Raw genomic sequence first — 27,575 nt, 5'->3', positions numbered from 1 at the left:
CTGGCAGAGAGCGTGGTTTTAGAACGCAATTTTGCAACCTGAAGATATCTGTACAATGTGCAACAAATTTAACGTGATAAACAACTACAATAATTCGTGGTTATAAGTTACGACTAAAAATGAAGAGAACGAAATAATATATTATGCTTATTTTCATCAACAGACTAGTTTAATCTTAAATGATTTATAAGTTCATCCAATGGATGGTAGTATAAAACCAACGAACGAAGAGGGCCGCTGTCAAGGCCCTATATATACCGAGGTTGTTTTACCTGACTGCTAAGAAAGCACGAATGCCTGTGAGCAAGCAGATTCCGGGCAAGGTGGTAAATCAACACCGGAGTTTTTGCAGAGTAAGGGAGTTACTTCAACAGAAACCGGTTCATGGAGGTATACCACACTGACCAACCTACCTAAGACTTACAAATGTATAAAATAAGATACATTCTACCTTTTATTGGATCAGAAATTCACAGTCACAACCGATGTTCCTTTAAATAAACGAACGTAGAGGGCAGCAACACACAATTCGACAGCGCTGCTTCCGCCAACTAGTTAGATGGCTCAATATAACCACGATAACCAATCGGTTATGCATCGCGTCAAACAAAATCCAATGTTTCATGTTTCCAAACATTTAAGGCAAAATCCATCCAAAAGGTTGATATGATTGAGACAAAAAGGTGTATAATAACATTAGAATAACACTAAGAATTCCATATAAATCGGGTGCAAAATTATAGCATTTTATATATTATTTTCACCATGTTCACGAAGCAGTATCGTTCATCGATTAGAAATGAACCCAGATGGACTCGATGAGGACCAATCGAATTTTGGATTTCATTTTGAGAATAAATTTTTGGAATTCGAATTAAAGTATGATTTCGATTGGCGCCCAACTACAGTTCATGTCGATGTATTTTATATTAAGTCCACACAATTTAGAGTGTGAAAGGGGTGTGCAAATGAGGGAGCTGGTGATGCCACACACAATTTTTCAATCTATTATGAAACCAACATGTAAAATATTAATTTCAGCTATTACATTTTATTATTTTTAGACTTGCCAATTACGATGGGCTTAATCATTGAGTAGCGTAAAGTATGGTTACATGTAGAGCAGTGAAGGCAATATTCCCCGCAATCCCACAAAGTGTTACGAGCGCTGCTTTCGTCTCGAGTGATAATGCCACCATCTTCCATAATTCTGCATTTTCCAATTTACCGTCGGTGTTAGAACTCTGGTGCTTGTCATCGCAATCACGAAGCTGCTTTCCGTGCTCATCATCAGGGTGGATGACAGTAGATCCATGATTCCGTTTGGGTACTGGATCTGTTGTTGATAATATCTGGGATTTTCGAAGGAACGCACGTTCAACCCATCTTGGTACGTCTCTCGCGTTGCCAACGTTGTACATCCTCAAGACAATCGCTTCGATTATTATCGATGTACAGGCGATAATTACCATCACACAGATGTAATTAGCTGAAAGAAAACAAAAAAGTTAATTAATAATTATGATCATATTTGTATCAGCACGATAAATGTTGGCTATAAAAGAAAGTTTGAAATACATTGTAAAATGACCATCGATAAATATTGATAATATTGTGTTACGACCTTAGTGATCTACTACAGGTTGTATGACCTACCATTATCGTGCGTCACATCATTTGGACCAAGAATGACAATAATTATTGATGTCACGAATCCATGGATGGCGACAGGGTCCCGTCTTACACAGAGTTACGATTGATCCGATCAATCGCAGCTATGGACGGCCAGCAACGTCAACATCTATTACGCATGTTCGTTCAAAATATTTTCTAGCTATGATGCATATTTCATGCATTCATTGTTTTCTTGAAAATTCAATGTGCTTCTCTTCGTTTACCAAGGACATTGTGCAAATGCCCTCGAGAATAAAGTATGACACTGATGGATTTCCATAGAGGTTCGATTGATCGGATCAATCGTTACTCTTTGTAAGACGGGGCCCTGGTGGGTGTTTCATAAAGCTGTTCGTAAGTTAAGAGCGACTTTAAGAACGACTGGTGATCCTTTCTTACGCGCTAAATAATTACCAATGAATATTAAATGGTGATCATTTACCACAAGAAAGGATCACCAGTCGTTCTTAAAGTCGCTCTTAACTTACGAACAGCTTTATGAAACGGCCCCCAGGTATGTTGACATAATAAGACGAATTAAAGATAACTCGTTTTATCTCAATGAAATATCAGAAAATAGTATTGTTCCTAATGCCTCATGCATATTAATTATTTCGCCACCTCCTTTAGAATAGAAAAAGTTTCATTACCTAAATAGGGGGCAGTAACCCATGGTCCCTGTGGCGTGGGCACCTAATGATAAAAATCCCTAATATTTATTCACAGCTAAAAAAAAGTACCTATGATGGGAGAACCTGTCGGTGGCATGGCAGTTTGTACAGTTTCCTGGAAGAGGACCATGGCTAGAAGGTTGGTGATACCAAATGAGATCTTCTCTCCAGACTCTGGAGGCAGTAAAAATATTACCATGGTGGATACAGAGAGTAAGACGGACGGGATAACAATACCCAGGACGTAGACCTTTGATTTCCTCCTGAATGTGATGTGGTAATGTATCTCGGCAAAGGGTTCTTCATGCGTGCTGTAGGTGACGCATTCTTTTTTAACCGTGTCTTTGACGATCTCCCATACGCCGTTTTCACGATAGCGATCGATGGTTGTCTCGTTCTGGTCAAAAAAGAAGTCAAGATCCTCTTCGTTATGAGGACTTGCCCAGGGTCCGAATTGAAAGACACATTTCTGGACGTCGAAAGGAAACAGCGTAACGTCGAACAGACAGGTGCTGGTGATGACTGCCGGTGAAAGCCAAGAAACGGTTCCGTCAGAAGATATTTCTACTTGACGATGATTCAGAAGTAAGAAATCAGGACTGTTGCTGTAAAAATGAAATAATCAACGCTTAGAGCAACAATCTTTCTCTACTTAAAGGTCAAGTCCGCCCCAGGAAAATGCAGACTTGAATAAAATAGAGAAAAATCAAACTAGCATAGTGCTGAAAATTTCACCAAAATCGAATGTAAAATAAGAAAGTTATGATATTTTAAAGTTTCGCTTATTTTTCACAAAACAGTGATATGCACAACTAGGTGACTCAGTCGATGATGTCCATCACTCACTATTTATTTTGTTTTTTATTGTTTGAATTATACAATATTTCATTTTTTATAGATTTGACAATAAGGACCAACTTGACTGAACCATATAGTATTAAACAATGCTAATTCCACATGTTCAGGGAGGGATTAATAATTGTATCACTTGACAATGTGGAGAAAATTAGAATATTTTAAATTTCTTATAATAAAATACAAAAGAAATAGTGAGTGGATGACGTCATAGTCTCCTCATTTGCATACCAGCCAGGATGTGCATATAACTGTTTTGTGAAATTAAGCGAAACTTTAAAATGTTATAACTTTTTTATTTTACATCCGATTTTGATGAAATTTTCAGTGTTATGCTTGTTGGATTTTTCTCTTTTTATTCAAATCAACTTTTCGTTGGGGTGGACATGTATGGTCCTTAAAAAAAATCTTTCAATCTCTCTTTCTCAATCTTTCTCATGGTGTATCGAATCTTAATGTAGTTATCGTGCAGCCACCTAGCCACGGGCGTGAATCCCGGGGATGGGGGATACATCCCCCACTTTTCGGAGAGGAGAATGGCATGTACAATTATCCCCCACACTTTTCAAGATAGAAAAATATATATTTCTCCATCAAATTGTTAATACTACTATTAATGTGTGGATTCATCTATGCAGTCCAAGTTTTTAAATTGGCCTAATTTTGCCTTCTTAAAATGCAAATTTCTCGCGCGGGTCACTCCGCTCCCGCGCTCAACTTATTCTTACAAAAATTTGGCCGTGACAAATCCATACGTTTAGCTTCTTGCAAAGGTTATATCCACTGCATCATGGGAGATTAGTTATAATAAGTCCATTTATGAATATGTTATTCCAGTGACTTGCAAATATGATTATGACTTCTATCATAAACGAATTAAAACATCCTTTACATACACTTTCGTGAAAAATATTTGGCCTACCGTATTCTTCAAAACATGGGCGGAAATCCCAGGGGGGACGTGTCCCTCTACTCAAAATAGTAGGGGGGGGACACAAGATCAAATGTCCCCCTATATACTATTTTGGGTCTTTTATGATGGTAAGAAATACATCATTTAAAATCGAAATAAAACGTGTTTTTTAGGACGAGATGACCTGACTTTTGGAATGATAACCTTTTTTTTTTTTGCTTGTCAAATTTATTTTCGTCGAAATAACCTTTAATTTGGGGTGAAAACCTTTTTTTCTTTTGCTTGTCAAATTTTCCAGCCCCTTGTCCCCCCTACCTTTTGGGAGAGATTTCCGCCCCTTCTTCAAAAGTATACGATGAGTTACTGATGACTTTGATCAAATCAATGCCGTTAACGAAACATTCATCTTTACCCTTTTATCCATTTATCCATTTATATGGGACTTCTAATCACATTAATTAACACGAAATGTAAACAATATTTCATAAATGAATTTTGCTCAAATTTGGAATGTTGCATCATCTCCCTATATATTTTTACAAATTATTTGAAATATTTCATTTTCATATTCATCATTATGATATGTCCACGTTTTTGGAAGATTATATTGTGGTCATGTGTGATGGCCTATGATCATTTCATATGTCACCCTTATTCCTGATAATCATGATCCTATTTTTGTTGTCATTCTCATCTCACCTTTGACCAGCATGACCAGTGAGCAAATGAATTTTCATTGAAGAAAACTCGACTATTATATCCCTATTTGCTCTTTTTATTAGTTCTTGTTCATATCCTTCTGTAGTTTACGTTATTGATAATATACTCTCGTCATCCTCTGGTACTTGATGCATATTATTTTAAACGACTGAAGCAACTTTTTGAAGGCTCGATAACTGCGCTCACCGCCGCAATTTCTCCCATAATTACACTCCCTTGAAAGACGATTTGATAATCATTCTGTTTCTGTTTTTCCAACTACGGATTTTTGCTCGGTCGCTTCGCTTGCTCGCATTTGGATACTAACTGTAATACAGTAGTTTACGTCACAACAAATCCAGTTCAATATAACCAGCATTGTGATAGTCCTTCAAGTGGAAGATGGTAGTATTATGCTTACAGTTATATACCCCTGTACATATATAGCCCGTGATGCGATAATTACACACCACTTGAAAGAGGTTTTGGGGCAACATTCTTTCTTCCACCTACTGAAAATTTGCTCTCTCGCTATGCTCATTCGCCACATTATCCAATAATCACACCCAAAGACGTTATAATATGATCACACCTCATGAAAGACGATTTTAGTCATCATGTCTTCCAGCTACTGAAAATTTGCTCGCTCGCATTTGGATATTAATTGTAGTTTAGTAGTTTATAACACAACAAATTCATTATATAGCCATTGAAAAAAAAATATGTAGAAGCCTTTAACTGAAAAGTTAAAGTTCTTTCAAAGTTGAAATTCTTTCAAATATAAGTTCAAAAAATTTATCCAAGATAACCATTAAATTTAACTCTTCATCACTCAAACTCTTGTATTTTTTTAAATCAAACATGATTATCATGTCACGTACGCTCTTCCATCTCTTTCGTTTTCATGTTGATCAACGAGGTCCGTCTTTGAGTGCTGGGGCTGGATTCTGGAGACCTTTAATCTCTCTTTTTCTTATTTCCTTTTCTATTTTAATTTCCCCTATTTCCTTTTAATTTAACTGGTTCATGCTCAAGTTGTTATTTTGATTTTTATATGCTATGCAACTACAAGAATATTTATTAGGAGGCTGCACTTTATATACAAGCTTCGCTTTTTAGCCGCCTCCTCCATTTCCAACCTGATATGTAATAATCTTGAATATAATTTTTGTACAGGAATACTTGAAATATGTTTTGTTATTTATATGTTAAAATGTACAAAATAAACTGTAATTGTTGAAAATGGAAATAAACGAAATGAAATGAAAAGTAAAAGGATTATGTACATAGTTATATACCCCCGTATAAATAACCTTAGTTGTAGGGTTGTCCCCCCCCCCCAATTTTTCATTTTCAGGTCAAAATATTGCTTTCACCCCCCCCCCCCCACCCCCTTGCTCGGACCGGATATACGCCAGTGCATTACATTGTATAAAAATGTAGATAATAACTGAACAGTTCTTTGGACAAGATATGATACTCACCTTGTCAACAATGTAACAGTTGGACTCCAAATCTGTCCAACATCCACCTCTAGGAATGCAACATCGGGATAGTCACTCCTATTCCACGATAGATGATCGTCTCGCCATATCTGAAACCCATCAACAATATCATGATAGATTATGAAATGAAGTGTGTATACGGTCACGAAACACAAAAAGTAATGATATGAATTAAGAGGATTTACTCAACAACACGAAATTATATTTCTAAATATGTTAAAATTGCCTCTCTTCTTAGACTCTAACGGCCCACCTTTCCCTTAAAGGACAAGTCCACCCCAACAAAAAGTTGATTTTAATAAAAAGAGAGAAATCCAACAAGCATAACACTGAAAATTTCATCAAAATCGAATATAAAATAAGACAGTTATGACATTTTAAAGTTTCGCTCAATTTCACAAAACAGTTATATGCACATCCTGGCTGGTATGTTAATGAGGAGACTATGACGTCATCCACTCAATATTTCTTATGTATTTTATTATATGAAATATGAAGTATTCTAATTTTCTCCCCATTGTCAAGTGATACGAAGATTAATTCCTCCCTGAACATGTGAAATTACCATTGTTTAACACTATATGGTTCAGTCAAGTTGGTCCTTATTGCCAAATCTATGAAAATTGAAATATTGTATTATTCAAATAATTAAAAACAAAAGAAATAGTGAGTGATGGACATGATCGACTGACTCACCTATTTGTGCATATCACTGTTTTGTGAAAAATAAGCGAAACTTTAAAATGTCATAACTTTCTTATTTTACATCCGATTTTGATGAAATTTTCAGCACTATGCTAGTTTGATTTTTCTCTATTTATTCAAGTCAGCATTTTTCTGGGGTGGACTTGACCTTTAACTAAATAACATACTTTTTTCTTTTCCATTCTGTCTCGTAAGATTCTCTTTCTGATGTACATCTATCTCACCTAAATTAAAACCCCGATCAAAAGTTCCAATTCGAAATTGAATCCGGAACTCCGCATCTCAAACCTTTAACCCAGATCCCCATTACTATACACACAGCGCATATTGCTGAGGTGAAAATGGGATATCCTCGTTCAGGGTTGGTTTGTTTGTTTGTTTATTCATTTTCCGATTATTAAAAAAAAAACAATACATACATATATATAACATAAATAAATAACACAGATGGCATCAATTGAAATAAACAAAATGAATTGCAAATATGTTGAATAGATAAAATAATCGAAAGGATTGCCCATTTCAGAGTCATTAACATAATTACTCTGTTCTTCCATGGGGTCCATATGAGTGAATCCCTTGTTTAGGATGTGCAAAATCTGGCAACTGGCCCATTTTGGTCGATCCCTTTATTACCATTCAACACAAAACGAAGCAATTAAAAAAAAGTACAATTTAAAAAACAGAGCGTGTATAGATAAAGAGGGAATGGTCATATATTGGTACCAGAATGCATCCCTTGGGAGAAAATGATAATGAATATTATTGATTGCAAATTTATGCGGTTATGGTCTTTGTTCCCAAAAGAAAAATTACTCTTAATCGCCCGCGGGCGTTATTGAAAGTAGCGAAACAAAAATCCATAGACAACCCCCCCCCCCCTCCTGCATCCGTCAAGGACTGTATATTTTTTTCGCTGCAGCATACATGAACCGTATACTCCCTCACATCGCCGCTCTTACTAAACAACAACAATATATTAAATCATTGCCTTTGCGCGTGCCCCATCCTAAACACAATAATGTCTTGTGATTCTTGTCATTTGCATATTTTGAGGAAAATTGCGTAAATCAACTGTAAAATTTACCATTTTAATAGCAGAGTAGAGTGTTACTTGTTGATTAGGTTCATCCTGATATAAAAAGAAATAATAATGGAATAAAATTCTTGTTAATCACAATATTTAAATTGCATGGCTCATAATCGAGCATGGAGCCAGATTATTATTATCATTATTTAAACAATTGCACACCTAGTTACCAATAATGCACATAGCATTTCCATTTATTTGAAAGCAGGATAAAAGATCATTGTAGATTAAATGCCTTGCTCACGGGCATAGGTGTCGCGGCCGGGGATCGAACCCCGGACTTCCCATGTATATAGCCAGGCGCCTTAGACCACCTCCCATTATGCTCAACGATTATGGAGGCAGCTTGTCAGGTCGTAAACTTAAAGCCTATTTAAAAACAGCTAAAGTCATAAAATAATTATTTTCAGAGGCGGTGATGGTTAATGACACTGTGCGTTGAATAAATAATAAATAAATAAATAATATAGGATTTGTATAGCGCACGTATCCACCTTGCTAGGGGCTCAAGGCGCTCCTTTCTTGCTGAAGGAAAACACGCAATGGCTATATAGGATTCGAACCCACGACCCTCTGTTTGAAAGGCGAGAGTCAGAACCACTAGACCACGACGCGCCCACGCGTTATACCCAAACAGCTAATGATAATAAAATATACATGGTTTCAGAACGGTGAAGAGCTTAGAGCTTTAACATAATCATAAAGTTGTAAACATCGTTATTTCTCAGCAAATAGTGCTTAAATACTTTTAAAGAAAACCCCTACATAATCGAGTACAAACAATTACTGCATTTCCCTATGCAACTATATATATGGATTAAAAATTATTCTAAGCTCTTCACCGTTCCAAAACCATGCTGTACACTTAATAAACCTTTCATTTATTTGTATATATATATATATATATGTTCATTGATTGATTTGAATAAACTTCACCCCTTGGATTTGAAAAGAGTTATCTTGACATGGTTTTATTTACAACTAGCTAAATTTGCCTGTCATTATTTTTTATTCATATTGCCTACCGTCCTCAAAGTTCCGAAGTGAAAATGATAACACTATAGGGCACGTGATATTTTACGGCGTCTCAAGGCATGGACGTTGGCTGATTACATTAGAAGTAAAGACGCTCAACAATTCTATAATAATTAGCAGTAAACTAGTAAAGCAAAAAACAACAACAACACTCACGAATTGTACGATGTGGTCGACGAGCATACGCATTTTGACGTTGACAGAGGATGAATTATTAGTGTAAGGTGGGATGGTTGTAGGTCCGTAGTTTGATATAAGATCATTATGAAGCTTGATCTTCGTCATTCTTATCCCATCATTTTCTGCAATAACTGAGGAGAGAAAGAGAAAGTGAATTGAGAGAAATAGAGGGAGGGGGAGATTGTTGGTGAATAGACAGATCAGTTGAAATAAATAAAAATATACATTATGGGAAAGTTGCAAACAAAAACTGTGAAGGTATGTACCAAGCCCAAGTCTGTTGCACGGTGACTGTGTCATGCAAGTATGACACATGACATTCGCCTATAATGGCTCATGCCAGCCTATATGGTTGATCGTCAAAATAAGCAGGTTGACCTTTACGCCTGGATATATGACCACGACAACAAAGACAACATTTTACCAAGTTACCTTTTTTACGTTATTGTTATCATATGCATCACCACATGGTATTTGACATCCACAGTTTGGTATTTCTGTTTTATGTTTCTGTTTATGGTAACTCCCGCAGGAACTCGACAGGACAGCATTTTTGCTGGTAAACGCCAACATGGCCAAGCTGGTATATAACCAATGACCTAGGAAACATTTTACGTCTAGGTTAATCAGTCATAGTGACGTTATAGACGACAGATATCACTCTCGGGCCTTTTTTCAAAGTGGCGACAATGGCAGAGTTGGGACTCGAACTCACAACCTTCCGATTATTAATGCTCTAACCAATGGACCACACGATCCTCATATAAGGTGATAATCTGGATACTGATCAGTGATGGGGATTCATCAATGTACATTTTTTTATAGTACGTCTGTTGTTCTGAAGCAGCATCTGCAACGGAAACTCAATACATAATCCAATCACTCGATGTGTGATGGCTGCTCAATAATTCAAATTGAATCAACTCGTGTTTGTAGAGGCAGGCATCAATTTAATGAGAAATAGCATAGTCCACTGAGCAATATCAAGGCTCAGTGTCGAAATGAGGTATGATAAGAAAATGGGGGAGAGGGGATGGGGCATGGAGGGGTACGGGGGAGCGTTTCATGAAAGGACTTGTCGGACTTTTTATCCGACAAGTCCCATTTTATCCGACAGTTACCATAGTAACAGTACCTCTCAGCCAATCAACATCAGAGAAAGATGTCAGATCTGACAACTTGTCGGATGAAAATGTTGATGAAACACTCCCCGGGTGTGTATATTGCACCAATGTCGAACATATAACGTGAATAACATCAACAATAGACAAACATTAAAGGGATGGTCCGGGCTGAAAATATTTATATCTAAATAAGTATAGTAAAATTCACAGAGCAAAATGCTGAAAATTTGATCATAATTGGATAACAAAGTTATCAAACTTTAAAGTTTATCAATATTTTGTGAAAACATCTATATGCACATCGTCATGAGTATTCATTAGGTGGGCTGATGATGTCACATCCCCACTTTCCTTTTTCTTATGTTATTACATGAAATCATTTTTTCATCCATGTGTAAATGATGTGTCTCCATTGGGATAAAATAAGTTGCGGCAATAAATAACTGATGCACTTAATCAGTTGTCAATCCAATTGTTTTAGTTCTTGGTAGAAAAATTTGGAATAAACCTAATTTCATATAATAAGATACAAAAGAAAGGGGATATGACATCATCAGTCCACCTAATGAATATCCATGAAGGCATGCATTGAACTGTTTCACCGAAATAATGCAAATCTTTAAAATTCAATATCTTCGTTATTTGTTATCCGATTATTTCGATCAAATTTTTAGCATTTTGCTTTGTGAATTTTACCTAATCTATTGAGATATACATATCTCTAGCCTGGACCATCCCTTTAAGGAAACCAATGTGTGTTTTTTGTGTTTTTTTTATCTAAAATCTCCAGGACACAAACAAGAAAGGAAAACGAGCGAGCTAAAAACAACATATTAATTTGTATCATTACGTTTGCATTTGAACCAGTGATGTGGAATTAAGTTTTGATCCCTTATATACAATAAACATGACAAAAGGTCTGAGATTTCATCATGGACACACTGTAAAAAAATTATCTGAATTAGTAGTTAACACTTAATGTATACACTGTAAAAAATGAAGTGCTAATTTAGCACTTACAGTGCTTGTATAGTGACTGCACTACGAGTGTTGATTTTCTAGTTTAAATTTGAACTAGAAAATCAGCACTAATAAAGCAGTCCCTATATACAAGCACTCTTAGTGCTAAATTAGCACATCATTTGTTACAGTGTGTAAGTAGAATTTATTATTTTTAATTATTTCTCTATTTTTTTTCAGTAGATTTAACTTTTAATTTACTTGATTTATTTGATTTATTTGGGTTCAATATACATTTTTACGAAAACTCACGTATTGCTAGCTTGCTTCGAGCTAAGTCCAATTAGGCCAAAGATAATTATGAATTATAAAATTATGTTGAATTTACTTATATCTTTTAAATTAATGCCTTATTTAAATAATACCTGAATATTCATAAAGAGCAAGTAAATGTAAAAAAAAATAATAACTGTCATATCTATTTGTTTTTTATTGTTTTGGATTAGGGTGTGAACAATATTTCATTCTTTTGTTGAATCAAAGAAAGAGCAACATTAAATAGTCACTCATTAGAAAATTTCAGATTTTTTTTAGGTTTTCGGAAAATGTTAATATTATTCTTACCGTTTTATTAGGATGAACAGGTCGCGTATAAATATAATTGTCAGTACATATCATGTACAAGTAAGTGACAATGCATAAAGCCTGATATTTGGATATAAGATGTCTAAGACTAATGATGCCACTGAAAGTGGGACGATGGGGGAGAGGACTTCCGAATCACGACACTGTAAAAAACGAAGTGCTACTTTAGCACTTACAGTGCTTGTATAGTGACTGCACCACGAGTACTGATTTTTTTTCTAGTTCAAATTTAAACTAGAAAATCAGCACTCGCGGTGCAGTCACTATACAAGCACTGTAAGTGCTAGATTAGCACTTTATTTTTTACAGTGCATGGAAAGTCCACTCCCCCAATTGTTTTTATACATATTTTATTGTTTGTTTTTCTTAATGGAATCAAGTTGTTGTAACTTAATTTACTTGAGTAAAATGGATGCAAAAAATAAGTAAATTTAACATTAAACTGCTAAACTTATAAATACTTGCAAAAATTGATGCAATTTATGCCTTGATTTTATTGAGTAATTAAAAAAAATTGTACAGTGTACCTTCCTGGCTACCTCCTTGTTTATCAATCTATAAAGGGTCATAAAGACTAAGGCGCAGTATATTTTCACAGACAAGAAAACCTGTCAAAAGATCACGTCATATTTTTTTTCTCACAGTAACGATATTGATAGTTATAAGACCATCTCTCATTTTTTTGTTATAATACTTTCCTTCATTATTCATTCCCCGCTTTTTTATCATTTGATTTTGGATCGCTCGAAAAATGACAGCAGCGACCGAACGAAGCAGAATCCATTCACGGTTGTTCCAATTGATGTTGTATGTGATGTCATGAACCAGGGCTTGGATGTGTTTTAATTTCGTTTCTTGGATAGCATGAAATTTGACTTAAGGCTTTCATATCTGTATTGTGAGAGCAACTGCTGCCATACCATTTATGGTTTTCTGTATCATTTCACTACTCTGTGACAGAGTAATTGCAAAGAGCTATGATTGGCTATAGACAGAGTCTCTGTCTATTGCCAATCATAGCTCTTTGCAATTACTTTGAATTGTTCCAAAAGAGTAAACTCATGTTACGCTCTGATAAGTGGATCCCAAATACAAAATTGCCCCTACTTGTTATTGCCATTGACAGCTCAGTGCTGCTTAAATTGCACTCATTCTAACTTTACTATACCCCTCCTCTCATGCTTTAAAACGCTCTTCTGTTCTCTTGTTTATATCACTGTAAAAAATGAAGTGCTAATTTAGCACTTACAGTGCTCGTATAGTGACTGCACTACGAGTGCTGATTTTCTAGTTTAAATCTGAACTAGAAAATCAGCACTCGTAGCGCAGTCACTATGCAAGCACTGTAAGTGCTAAATTAGCACTTCATTTTTTACAGTGTAGCAAATACTAACCACTGGCGGATCCAGGGGAGGGGGGCACAGCCAGCCAGTGCCGCCCCCCCCCCCCCCCCCATTGAGAGGCACAATTAAATTTTGCAATGTTACTGTGCCGCTACAACACAAGTGTGCCCCCCCCCCCACTTTTGAAAGCGAAGACTTTTTTTTTTGCTTGTCAGATTTTCCTCGGGAAAACGTGCCCCCCTGAATCCGCCCCTGCACTGTTAGAAAATGTATCCTTAAAATAAAAGAAGTTCCTGCAGCAGCGTCTCGAGAGCATCTGTAATCTTATACCAGATTGCGTAATTTTACATTAATATCATGTAAAATTACAGGAAGTTGGTATTTGGTGTATGGAACCTTACAAATTTCCTTAAATAGAACACCATTTCCCCCTTTTTAAACAGACCTGCTCTGTTCAATTGTAGAAATATTGCTGTTTTATGAATTTACAGAATGATTCTGTTATTGCTTTCTGCAAAATCTAGTTTTTTCTGTAAAATCAGGTTTTTTTAACAATGTGACACTAACCTTATTAGCATACTACTTGCAGCTTTTACTTATTATTATTTTTTTCATTCTACAGAAGACGTTTCAACACACATTCTATCAAAATATGGAAGGCAAATCAGTGAAAAAAAAATAAAAAGGGAAATTAGATTCCATTAGCATATAAATTAAATCTGAAAATATCGATTGTTTGTTAGACCATTATTTCAATTAAAATGTACATCCAGAGTAGATATATGAGCTTGACTTTTGCACGAAAATATCTGATGGGAGAACATGGATTTAAGATGAGATTGAAATCAATTGATTTTATTTATTTATTTATTCATTCATTTATTCGTTTATTTATTTATCTATTCATTCATTCATTCATTCAATCAATCATTTATTGTAAGTCTTCATCAAGGATAGTCTGTTCAGTTCGATACAAAGATAATAAATGACTCAAATATGTACAATTACATTGTTCAAAAAACAAAAATCACTGGTCCTCCACAGGGCTCTGCCTTATTATCTCGATACATGATATATCAAACACAAAATACGTAACATAAAGAAAACAAAAAGCATTTTCAAAATGGCTATTAAAAAACAGTTAACATAAACGACCAAGCAATGTCTTTTTTCCATAAACAGGGTTGTATTCAAGTATTAATTTTTCAATGGATTTGACTAGAATACAAAATGCGGCGACACATGCAGATAGACACGGATGCACCAGAGTTTTTGTTTGATAAAATTGTCATTATGGATTGAAAATACTTACCCTCTACAGAATGAAAGGGCATCAAACATATCCACCAGATTAAAAGAGGCTCTATCATCTTTCATTTTCTAATGGAGGAACGGTAATATAATGTTTGTACAATCCAAGAGAAAATTGATCAGAATATAAAAGTCCCATACAGGCGGTCAATGCGAGTCAATGCTGCTTGCCATATGATCATATAGTCTCATCTTAAAGACAAGCCAAGTTGAGGCTCGTGTGAGGTACCCTCTTCCACGTCGTTGGGTATAACAACTATAGGCCCTAATGTTATCATGATAATTACATTCTAGCTATTCCGCTCTTAAAACGGTCAGTACAAATACTTATTAATTATGATTTAGTACTTTGCAGAGCCGTATAACACGCTAAGAAGTAGGGGTTCAAATTTGTAACCTTTAAAGGTTTATGCTCATTTTTTCACATTTAAGAGTGTAGTTAGCTTTATATCCTACATGAATTAAATCATGTATGCTGATTGGTTTAAATAGCATCATGTGACCAAACATATTCTCACTATTTTGTGATGATGTTGAAAATGAAACGCCCACTGAAGAAAAATTGCTATTCCATGACGTCAATGATGGAATAGCGCACTATTCCATCATTGACGTCACATTCATTCGAGCCAACCCATTCTCAATTTTTGAATTTGATATTGCTGATTGACAAAAATGAATGAATATGACTGACAATCTAACACTGATTCTAGGGAGGTTACCTACCTGCCTACTGAACTTCCTTTTTCCAAATTTGTATATTTTTTTTCTGGCGGAAGAATTAGTGCCAATTTACTCTACCATTTTACGTATCATTCAGTAGTAAATATTTGCGCCAATTTGATCATGTCTGTTCAGATCAAATTCATCAACTGAAACAGTAAAATAGCCCCAATTCTTCCGCCAGTCATAAAATAGTTCCAAAGTCATTGATATATCTTCCCACTTTGGGCAAAGGGAGTTCGGTAGTTACCATTTCAAGAATCAGTGTTAGATTTTCAATCATATTCATACACTTTTGTCAATCAGCAATATCAAATTGAAAAAAATTGAATGGATTGGGTCGAACGAATATCTTTTGCCTTCCTGTTGTATTCGGCTCATGGCACCCGTAGTAGAAAGTTGAAAGTTAATATTATCCAGCGTCTCTGTTCATGTGCCTGGTTCTTCCCAATGTGAATGGCATCTCTAATCCATCTTGTGTATTTATTGTCATCTCTAGCTAGGATCTGGCTCTTACGCCCTTTCACAAGGTTAAAAAAAAAATCTTAATTTGAAGTATGATTCCAGTGAAAAATAGCCTAAGGTTAATGACGATTTTTCAGCACGTGTGACAGAAAACTTAGAATCAAGATAGCTAATCGCAATTACGAATTCAAATTCTACTCCGTAGGTAAATTCCAGGGCCTTTTTACACGTGAATCATCGGACCTTTCACACGCTCACTCGAAAACTGTGATTTGAATCTAATTCACGAGCGAAGATGTTTTGGAGGTCGAGCCTTTCACACGCACAATTCGTACCGTAATTTGAGTGAAACTTAACTGGAATTCACCTCTGGAGTAGAAGTTGAATTTGTGATTGTGATTAAGCGTTCGTGATTCTAGTTTGGCTTGACACGTGCTGAAAATTCGTCATTAGCCTTGTTTTTCACTGGAATCATCATTCAACTTACGATTTTGTTTACCGTGTGAACGGGCGGCCATTTAAGTTTCACTCAAACTACGTTACGAAGGTCCGATGATTCTAAAGCCGAATTGCAATCATCATTACAATGATGATTCTAGATTCTCGTGTGAAAAGGCATATTCCAATTTATTGAGTGGTTCCTTTGGACTAAATGGTCACTAATAGCTGACTTAAAAAGGGTTGACTCAGCCCACTTCTTTCTCGATCTTGCATATGAAGAGCTAAATTGCAAAATGGGTTAGTTCCATTTTTCATTAAATATGATTTTTTTTTCAATATACTATAGACTTTTATAAATAGCTAGCTAAAAATAAGATGATACCAAAGAAAAGTTGAAATTCACATTAAAAAATAGATAAAATGACAAAGAAAAATCACTTTGTTTTGAAAAGGTGTTAGATCCATTTCAGTTTGTTTGCAAAAGGGTTTAGATCCACAAAGGTAATTTTTAGAAAAAAATATTTAAAAAGATATGGATCAGGCAGATTTGTCTTATACCCAATTTTATGTTCACAAGGTAAGCTATCGTGACAAATTCGTTTCGCATAAATTCACAGTCACAACCGATGTTCCTTTAAATCAACAAACGTAGAGGGCAGCAACACACATCTCGACAGTGCTGCTTCCGCCAACTAGTTAGATGGCTCAATATAACCACGATAACCAATCGGTTATTCATCGCGTCAAACAAAATCCAATGTTTCATGTTTCCAAACATTTAAGGCAAAATCCATCAAAAAAGTTTATATGATTGAGACAAAAAAGGTGTATAATAACAATAAAATAACACTAAGAATTCCATATAAATCGGGTGCAAAATTATAGCATTTTATATATTATTTTCACCATGTTCACGAAGCAGTATCGTTCATCGATTTGAAATGAACCCAGATGGACTCGTTCAGGACCAATCGAATTTTGGATTTCATTTTGAGGATTAATATTTGGAATTCGAATTAAAGTAAGATTTCGATTGGAGCCCAACTACAGTTCATGTCAATGTATTTTAAATCCACATAATTTATAGTGTGAAAGGGGTGTGCAAATGAAGGAACTGGTGATACCACAATCATTTTTTTTAAAATCCATTATGAAATCTACAACTAAAATATTGATTTCAGCTAATTATATTAATCTTAAATTTGCCAGTTAGAATGTGCTTAATCATTTAGTAGCGTGTAGTATGGTTACATGTAGAGAAGTGAAGGCAATATTCCCAGCAATCCCACAGAGTATAACGAACGCTGCTTTCGTTTCAAGTGATAATGCCACCATCTTCCATAATTCTGCATTGTCCATTCTATCGTCGGTGTTAGAACTTTGATGTCTGTCGTCGTAATCACAAAGATGTTTCCCGTGCTCATCATCAGGGTGGATGACGATAGGTCCATTGGGTACTGGATCTGTTGTTGATACTGTCTGCGATTTTCGAAGGAACGCACGTTCGACCCATCTTGGTAAGTCTCTTGCGTTGCCAACGTTGTACATCCTCAGGACAATCGCTTCGATTATTATCGATGTACACGCGATAATCACCATCACACAGATGTAATTAGCTGAAAGAAAACAAAAAAGTTAATTAATTATGATCCTATTAGTATCAGCATGGTAATGAAAGAAAGTTTTGAATAAATTGTAAAATGGTCATAAAAAATTATTATATTGTTTTCTGACTTATTACAGGTTGTATGACCTACCACCGTCGTGCTTCACGGTATTAAAGGGGAATCCAGCCTTGGCCATAAAATTTTGTGTTGGGAAGGAGAAAAATAAATTAAACAGAATGGCGAAAGTTTGAAAGAAATCGGACAAGCAATAAGAAAGTTATAGCTGCTTTAAAATTGAGATCAATAATAGTATGTAGATTTCAAATTGGCAACTGGGTAAGTAAATTATGACAAGGGGCAAGGACAACTTTCCCATAGGCCATGTACTTTATAATCAGGGATTTGTGGTTTTCTCCTAAGTACCCCTTCCCCTGGGGCAGTAATCTAAATATAATCCAGGTAGTATATTATTTTATGTCCTCATGAAAGAAAAATATAATTTGAAATAAAACTTTTGGGAAAAACGACCTTTTAGACATAATATGTATTGGAGTACATGGAAGAGTAGTCCTTGCCTTACATCACTATGACATCCCATATGCGGCCAATTTGAAGTCTCCATGGGTATAGTGATTACCAATATTTACAACTTTTAAAAATTCATAACTCTCTTGTTGTTTGTCCAATATTGTTCAAACTTTCACCTATCAACTTGTCTGATTTTTCTTTTTCTTATAAAAATAAGTTTTTATTTGGGTTGGATTCCCCTTTAACACCAAGAATGACAATAGATGACATCAAGAATCCGTGGACGGCACCAGGTTGATAGGCGGGGTAAAACGAGTTAAAAGTGACTCATGTTATCTCAATGAAATATCAGAGAAATAGTATTGTTCCTAATGTGTCATGTTTATTTGTCTGTTCGCCTCTTCCCCTTTTAAACAATTTTCAAGAATTGGTTCATTACCTGAATAAGGGACAGTAACCCATGGTTCCTATGGCGCGGGAACCCATAAGAGTCCATGATATGTATTCACAGCTCAAAAAACGTACCTAGGATGGGAGAACCTGTCGGTGGCATGGCAGATCGGACAGTTTCCTGGAAAAGGACCATAGCTAGAAGATTGGTGATACCAAATGAGATCTTCTCCCCAGACTCTGGGGGCAGTAAAAATATTATCATGGTGGACAAAGAGAGTAACACGGACGGGATAACAATACCCAAGACGTAGACCTTTGATTTCCTCCTGAATGTGATGTGGTAATGTATCTCGGCAAAGGGTTCCTCGTGCGAGCTGTAGCTGACGTATTCTTTTTTAACCGTGTCTTTGACGATCTCCCAAACGCCGTTTTCGCGATAGCGATCGATGGTTGTCTCGTTCCGCTCAAAAAAGAAGTCAAGATCCTCTTCGTTATGAGGACTTGCCCAGGGTCCGAATTCAAAGACACATTTCTGGACGTCGAAAGGAAACAGTGTAACGTCGAACAGACAGGTGCTGGTAATGACTGCCGGTGAAAGCCACGAAACGGTTCCGTCAGAAGATATTTCTACTTGACGATGATTCAGACTTAAGAAATCAGGACTGTTGCTGTAAATATGAAATAGGAAATATATTCATATACATCTTGGATTTTCCAGGTACCATGGAGTTGTTATATTCACTCTAACTTGTATCAACAAATTATTTTACCCCCTGGACCATGGAATATGAACCAAAATAGGATTCTAGAGTGGAAAATGGGTAAGTTATATCCATTTTAAGTGAATGGCGGTCATCTTGGACGCCATCTTGAAATAAACCACTTTACCAGATGCGGATTATGGCAGATTTTTAGTATGTTTTTCTTGGGATCAAATTCTGTCAGAAACATGTGAAAAACCATTTGTTGTTACCTTTTGTTCTGGGTCAAACCATTTATTGACCAGTCTAGTCTAAATGTGTAATTCAAGGGATTCATCAGATAAAATCTTCACATAGTCTTTTCTTTCAATTATATAATAGTCAAACAAAAAATAGTTCGAGAGATATTAAATTACACACTCGAAATTTTGGTCACATTTTCTTGAGTATTACCTTGACCGTTGCTATATTTTTTTTCAGAAATATGATTATGATGTGATTTATAATAATTTCATTCTAAAAGAAAATTATAAAATTTTGTTGTAAGTAGCAGTATAGAAAATATCTTGAAAATTTAACTTGAGCTGATGCTGATACACGCTAAATCTCAACCCTCTTTACTTTAAATCGAAGACTACATGTTTCTTGCCCACATCATTTGAATTGATCAATAGTACATATCTACCGCCCTTTCATACGGTAAAAAATCGCAATTTGAATGATTCCAATGAAAAATAAGGCTAATGACGAATTTTAGCACGTGTGAAACCAAACCAGAACATGATTAGAATCACGAACGTTGATCAAATCACGAATTCAAATTCTACTCCGGAGGTGAATTCCAGTTTAGTTTCCCTCAAATCACAGTTTTCGAGTGAGCGTGTGAAAGGTCCGATGCGATGATTCTAAAGACGAAACGCAATTATCATTACAATGATGATTCAAGATTCACGTGTGAAAAGGCCCCTGATGAATTATTTAACCATCATCTAATAAGCTTCTAGTTTTCAGTTGTTAAGCTCATTTGTTCGGTTTTTTTTTTCAAACAATATTGAAAAGACTTGTCCTCTACACTTACACTTCAACTATCCGCCCTTTCACACGGTAAAAGAAAATCGTAATTTGAATGATTCCAGTGAAAAATACGGCTAATGATGAATATTTAGCACGTGTGAAACCAAACCAGAACATGATTAGAATCCCCAACAGTTGTGATAACAATGGCAATCATCATTCATGTCATTACAATGATGATTCAAGATCCACGTGTGAAAAGGCCCTATGCTCAATGTTCTCATGATGTGAACATCATTTTAACATTATTATTTCATGTTCTTCGGCTACATAAAAACGGAATATTTATTTTAAACATGGTGAATAATGAGAATCTTCAAAACGCGTGTTAAACGACATTTCGAGCGTTTGATGGACATATATTCGTCACTTATGCACAGTTTCGTTTTATGGGATTTTGCTTTTATTTTTCGTAATTAAAAAAGGATGACCTGAAAGTTGCACTTCCCCCCAAAATCCATTCATTCTGTCTCATGTGATTTTTTCCGTTTTCGGTATTACGGAAGACTACATGGGGACGCTAGCTCCCTTAGCCTTTTCTGATTTTATGGCCGCATTTTCCAGTCATTACATTATATACAATTTCGATGATAATTGAACAGTTTTGGACGGGATATAGACTGATACTCACCTCGTCAACAATGTAACAGTTGGACTCCAAATTTTATCAACATCCACCTCTAGGAATGTGACATCGGGATAGTCACTCCTATTCCACGATAGATGATCATCTCGCCATATCTGAAACCCATCAACAATATCATAATAGATTATGAAATGGATTGTATATACGGTCATGAAACACAAATAGTAATGATTCGAAGTAAGAGGATTTACTCAATAGCACGAAATTAAATTTCGAAATATGTTAAAATTGCCTCTCTTCTTATTCTCTACAGACCCATCTTTCCCTAAACTAACATAACATACTCTTTTCTATTCCATTCTGTGCGATTGTCTCGTAAGATTCTCTTTCTGGGGAGTGTTTCATCAACATTTTCATCCGACAAGTTGTCAGATCTGACATCTTTCTCTGATGTTGATTGGCTGAGAGGTACTGTTACTATGGTATAACTGTCGGATATGTCCGACAAGTCCTTTCATGAAACGCCCCCCCCCCCAGATGTACATCTATCCCCAGGGGCGGCGGAGCGAAGTTGAAAGTGGGGGGGGGGGGCACAGGGAAAAAAGCAGTTTTCTTTCGAAAAATGGCAACATATTAAAACAAAGAAAAAATGACTTATCTATACAGTGGTGTAATGACCAACAAATTTGGAGGGGGCTAGATATGTCGTCTCACGAAATATTCATGAGAAGCGAGAAACATTTTGTCATTTTTTATAACGAAAATCCAATTTTGTGATAGATTTTGACATAATAATTAAAAAATCATATCATATTTCACCCTTCTTTCTTTCCTTTTCTCCTTTTTCTGTTTTTCTTGGTTGTGATTTTTTGTGGAGGGGGGGGGGCAAGAGCCCCCCATCTGCAAGCCACTGCTTATCTACCCCCACTCACATGACTCAATAAATTCAAGGCACGTTTAATTATTCTAACAAGTTTTTCCCTTCATAAGTAATAACAATAAGTAGCAACATGAGAATATTGTTTTCTTGTTTCAAAGGGGCACTCGTTAACACATAAATCGGGTCCATCCCAGGTGAAAGGGGCACATAATTTTTTTTAGTGATTTAAAAAGTGGGGGCACTGTGCCCCCGCCCCCCCCCCCCCGGATCACCGCCCCTGTCTATCCTACCTCATTGAATAAAAGCCCGATAAGTTCCAATTCGAAATTGAATCCGTCAGTAACCCCGCATCTCAAACCTCTAAATCCTTATTACTACACACACAGCGCACATTGCTGGCGTGAAAATGAATATCCTCGTTAAGGGTTTGTCTTCAGGGAATCCCTTGTTTAGGATGTACAAAATATGTCACCTGGACCATTTAGGTCGGCCCCCTTTATTACCATTCAACACATAAAACGAAACAACTCACAAAAAGTACAATTTAAAAAACAGAGCGTGCATAGATGGGGAGAGTGGCATGCAAGGGAATTGTGTTATTGGTACCAAAATGCATCCCTTGGGAGAAAATTATGATAATGAATATTATTGATTGCAAATTCATGCGGTTAAGGCCTTTGTTCCCAAAAGACACATTACTCTAAATCACCCGCGGGTGTTATTAAAAAAATTATGAAATGACGTTCGGAAGTCTCAAATGTAACAATGTCAAGCATTGGTGCATCTCAGAAGTATTTATTTCGAGTGGGAGATCGTGCATTGTATATCACCCATCCATGTACGGTGCGTTACAGGGGAAGGGCGCCCCCTACTGTGATTTTTTGGGGGGAGGGGGTAAATAGGGAACAAGAGGAGAGGAAAAATAGATTAAAAATAAACTAAGAAAGAAATATATCAAAAAGAGAGATCATCAATGAGACGTATAACTCTATATTATCTCTGTTATTTAATTTATAACCTTTACATCACCCCCCCCTCACAAAAATCCATAGACACCGCCCCTGCATCCGTCAAGGACTATGTTTTTTTTTTGGGGGGGGGGCGGCAGCATAACTGAACACGCATACTCTTTCACATCGCCGCACTTACTGAACAACAAAACATGTTCGTAAACACATTTCTGTCGTGTCATAATTATATTAATAATAATAGGCATTTATAGCGCCATCTATCTAGAAATATTCTATTCCGAGGCGAGTTGTTATTATTATTATTATCCCGGCTTTAGCTCGAGCTGCCTTTCAGCGCTCATGCATTCAAGGAATTAATCCTGCCGGGTACCTATTCACCTCACCTGGGTCGAGTGCAGCTGAATGTGGATACATTTCTTGCTGAAGGAAATTACGCCATGGCTGGAATTCGAACCCACGACCCTCTGTTTCAAAGTCAGAAGACTTATCCACTGGGCCACAACGCTCCAAATGCATTATGCATATTTGGTCAGGAGGAAAATTGTGTAAAGCAACTGTTAACATTTACCATTTTAATAGCAGAGTAGAGTGTTACTTGTTGATTGGGTTCATCCTGATAAAAAATAGAAAGAATAATGGAATAAAAATCTTGTTAATCACAATATTCAATGAAATGAGACATAAAACTTTAGTTTGCTAATTATCAAAATCATCGTTATTATCGTGTTATCATGGCGTTATGAATTGAAATCCACAAATTATTTCTCGTTTCCCATACAAGTCATGTATCACTTCGGTTTTTTTTTTTTTTTTTTTTTTTTTTTTTTTTGGGGGGGTATTTTTATACATTTTTGTGTAATTTTATAAACCAATAAACCACCGACCGTTATGGGGGAACCTTTTTAAAAGTCACAAGTTTCCTCTAAGTTTCTTTTTGGCTATCCCTAGCCAATGGTCGGTGGTATTGTCAACATTCTTTGTGTTTAGAATCCATTATTTCATTTAATGACAATGAATAAATTGATTAAACAACAAATAAGTAACGAATTGAAATTTTGATTTTTTTTTCCTTTGATTAATTTGAATATACTTCCCCCTTTGGATTTGAAAAGAGTCATTTTGTTTTTTTAAAGGTCAAGTCCATGCACCCCAGCAAAATATTGAACTAAATAAGTATAGAAAAATCAAACTATAGCATAACACTGAAAATGTCATCAAAATCAAATGTAAAATAAGAAAGTTATGGCATTTTAAAGTTTCGCTTATTTTTCACAAAACATTGATATGCACAACTCAGTGACATGCAAATGAGTCAGCCGATGATGTCAATCACTCAGTATTTCTATTGTTTTTATTGTTTGAATTATAAAAAATACAATATTTCATTTTTTTACAAATTTAAACATAGGGAACGACTTGACTGAACCATATATAGCAATAAGTAATGCTAATTCCACAAATTCAGGGATGAATTAATTACTGTTTCACTTGACAATTAGGAGAAAATAAGAATATTTCATATCTCATAATTTATAATAAAATACAAAAGAAATATTGAGTGGATGACGTCAGCAGTCTCCTCATTTGCATACGACCAGGATGTGCATTTAACTGTTTTGTGAAATTAAGCGAAATTTAAAAATGTCATAGCTTTCTTATTTTACATCCGATTTTGATGAAATTTTCAGTGTTATGCTTGTTGGATTTTCTCTTTTTATTCAAGTCAACTTTTTGTTGGTGTGGTCTTTTCCTTTAATATACCAATATTTAGTGACAGGATTTTATTTACGACTAGCTATATATTTGCCTATTATTATTTTTTAATTCATATTATTATCTTGCCTACCGTCCTTAAAACTTCCGAAGTAAAATGATATCACTATAGGGCACTTGGTATTTTTGTATTTTTACAGCTGCTGCGTCTCAAAGCATGAATGTTGGCTGATTTCAGTAAAAGCAAATCTATCTTTAATGATAATAATAATTATAATAATGGTAATATGCAACATTTATATAGCGCTTAATACAAATGTTTCTAAGCGCTGCACACTATATTACCCCTGCTTAAGCAGTTAAGCACGGCTACCCTGATCGGGCGTTCCTTCCTACCCACTGGGTACAAATTAAACTACACTACATTTCGCAAGTGTGTAGATAAATGCCTTGCCAAAGATGCGAGTGCTGCGGTGGGATTTGAACCCCGGACCTTGTGGTGCAACGTCCGGAGACTTATCCACTGAGCCACAACACATTTACACTTCTAATTATAGTTGTAAAGAAAACTACAACACTCACGAATTGTACGATGTGGTCGACGAGCATACGCATTTTGACGTTGACAGATGGTGAATTATCAGTGTAAGGTGGGATGGTTGTAGGTCCGTAGTTTGATATAAGATCATTATGAAGCTTGATCTTCATCATTCTTATCCGATCGTTATCTGCAATAACTGAGGAGAGAAAGAGAAAGGGGAAGGAGAGAAATAGATGGGGGGGGGGGGAGATCATGTTGGGAAAGTTGCAAACAAATACTGTGAAGAGAACTTTCAGACATAATTATATCACATGCTATTCATATAGACGTCTAGAGGGTAAATTTCCGGGGGGGGGGGGTAACAGTCCCCGGAGATAAAAATATGGACGATATAATATTTTCCTCGAAGTAGTTGTCAGGGGGCGATTGTCCGTTGGGTTATGGTTATAGAACCCCATGCATGGACTCGTATCATTTGACCTCCCGATGACTTTGATCTCACTATACCCTGATCATAATTTTACACACACCGCGGACTATCGGACCCGCGGACTAACGGACCCGCAGACTATCGGACCCGCGGATTATCGGGCTGTAACCGCAAATTGGACCGGAAACACATAGTTTTCCTAGCGAAATGTATACCTCTTTTCAATATTTTAGTGTTTTTGACACCCTTATTACGTTCGTAACGTGCCCTATCTTGAAAAAAGGGGATCTCTTTTACGTGTTTTGGGGGTCGTGCATGGCCGGCATCCACATTTCAATGGAAGCGCCCCCCCCCCCCCCCCCCCGGTGATCATATTCATCACCACATGGTATTTGACATTCACAGTTTGGTATTTGTATTTATATGACACCTAGACAGATCCTTGTGATTTGATTGGTTGTTTGATATCGTTCGTTCGGCCCATTTTGCAATGACTGTCTTCATCAACCGTGCAATTTTTGATCCATAATCGTGCAATTATGGATCCATACGATTTTGTCCATTGCACTCGCGCACCGAGACTGCAGCTGCAGGCACCAGCAGTGCGCATGTTGTAATGACGTAACAATCAACAGACCGAACTCGCACTGCATGAGCATGTTTTGCATTGAAATTCATAAATTTCATCTGAAAAAAAAAAATCAATCCTTAGGTGTCATATAAACCAAATAATGACTGTTTTTTCATTCGTGCAATGGACAGAATACGTCATTCGGTGAAAGATGAAATAATGATCCATTCAACTCGGCTACGCCTCGTTGAATGGATCATTTCATCTTTCACCTCATTAAGTATTCTGTCCATTGCACTCATAAACATTATTGTATACTGGATACTGATCAGTGATGGGAATTCACCAATGTGCATTCATAAAACGTCTGTAGTTCTGTGCCGGGCAGCATCTATGGTACAAGAACAGAAACTCAATACATAATCCAATCAGTTGATGTGTGATATGGCTGCTCAATTATTCAAGTTGAATCGAATCGTTTTTGTAGAGGCAAGCATCAAATTAATGAGGAATTGCATCGTCCGCTGAGCAATATCAAGGTTCAGTGACGAAATGAAATATGATAAGAAAATGGAGAGAGGGGGAGGGGACATGCACTGTAAAAAAAAAATATTGTATAAAATTTTGACCACGTACACGAGGGTAATATTATGTGTCCAACCAATTTTGGGCAGTATTTTACCCAATGCGGGAAGCACATTGTCAAGTAAGGTTAAAAATAAGTAGAAATTACTTTAGAATGGGCAAAATTTTCATCACACTTGATAAATAAAAATGCCCCAAATAAATGACCAATGTTGGTTTCGACACATAATTACCCTCATGGAGAACTTTAACCCAATATTTTTTAGGGGTTGTGCACCAATGTCGAACAGATAAAACAACGCGAATAGCATCAGCAATAGACTAACCGATCTTCTTTTTAATGTTTGACCCATAATCTCCAGGACACAAATAAAAAAGGAAAAAGAGCGAGCTAAAAACATATTATTTGTATCCTTCAGTTTGCATTATTTTGATCCAGACAGTGTGGAATTAAGTTTTGAAGCTCTATATTATAATATGGCAGCGAGTCCAAACTTAGTGTGTATCCATATTTCGCGGACGGTCATCTAAAAAACTAATAAAAAAAAACAATATCCTTAAAATTTGACATCATCAACGTGAAAAGCGACCTAATAGGCCTATTACCCTTAGGCATAAGTTTCTTTAGGATGAGTCTTGTAGGCCCTATTCATGAA

General features: G+C 36.1%; 2 protein-coding genes across 2 annotated transcripts; both read right to left on the bottom strand.

Moving 5' to 3' along the window:
- Positions 1-154: 154 nt before the first annotated feature.
- Positions 155-9,452, bottom strand: LOC129273943 (neuronal acetylcholine receptor subunit alpha-7-like). Its single transcript, XM_064108959.1, has 5 exons — positions 9,304-9,452; positions 8,110-8,154; positions 6,297-6,406; positions 2,415-2,950; positions 155-1,489 (listed from the first exon to the last, which is right to left on the bottom strand). Exons 1-5 carry the CDS (start codon positions 9,430-9,432, stop codon positions 1,089-1,091), a joined length of 1,221 nt encoding a protein of 406 aa, XP_063965029.1. The 5' UTR covers positions 9,433-9,452; the 3' UTR covers positions 155-1,088.
- A 7,932-nt stretch (positions 9,453-17,384) lies between these two features.
- LOC129273940 (neuronal acetylcholine receptor subunit alpha-7-like) lies at positions 17,385-26,373 on the bottom strand. Its single transcript, XM_064108918.1, has 6 exons — positions 26,340-26,373; positions 25,375-25,529; positions 23,648-23,692; positions 21,274-21,383; positions 19,000-19,535; positions 17,385-17,955 (listed from the first exon to the last, which is right to left on the bottom strand). Exons 1-6 carry the CDS (start codon positions 26,371-26,373, stop codon positions 17,564-17,566), a joined length of 1,272 nt encoding a protein of 423 aa, XP_063964988.1. The 3' UTR covers positions 17,385-17,563.
- Positions 26,374-27,575: the final 1,202 nt, after the last annotated feature.

This window comes from Lytechinus pictus, chromosome 13 (genome assembly GCF_037042905.1).
Source record: "Lytechinus pictus isolate F3 Inbred chromosome 13, Lp3.0, whole genome shotgun sequence".
NCBI lineage: Eukaryota > Metazoa > Echinodermata > Echinoidea > Temnopleuroida > Toxopneustidae > Lytechinus > Lytechinus pictus.
Note: the sequence above shows the minus strand (reverse complement) of the source record. Positions and strands in the feature narration are given on the sequence as shown.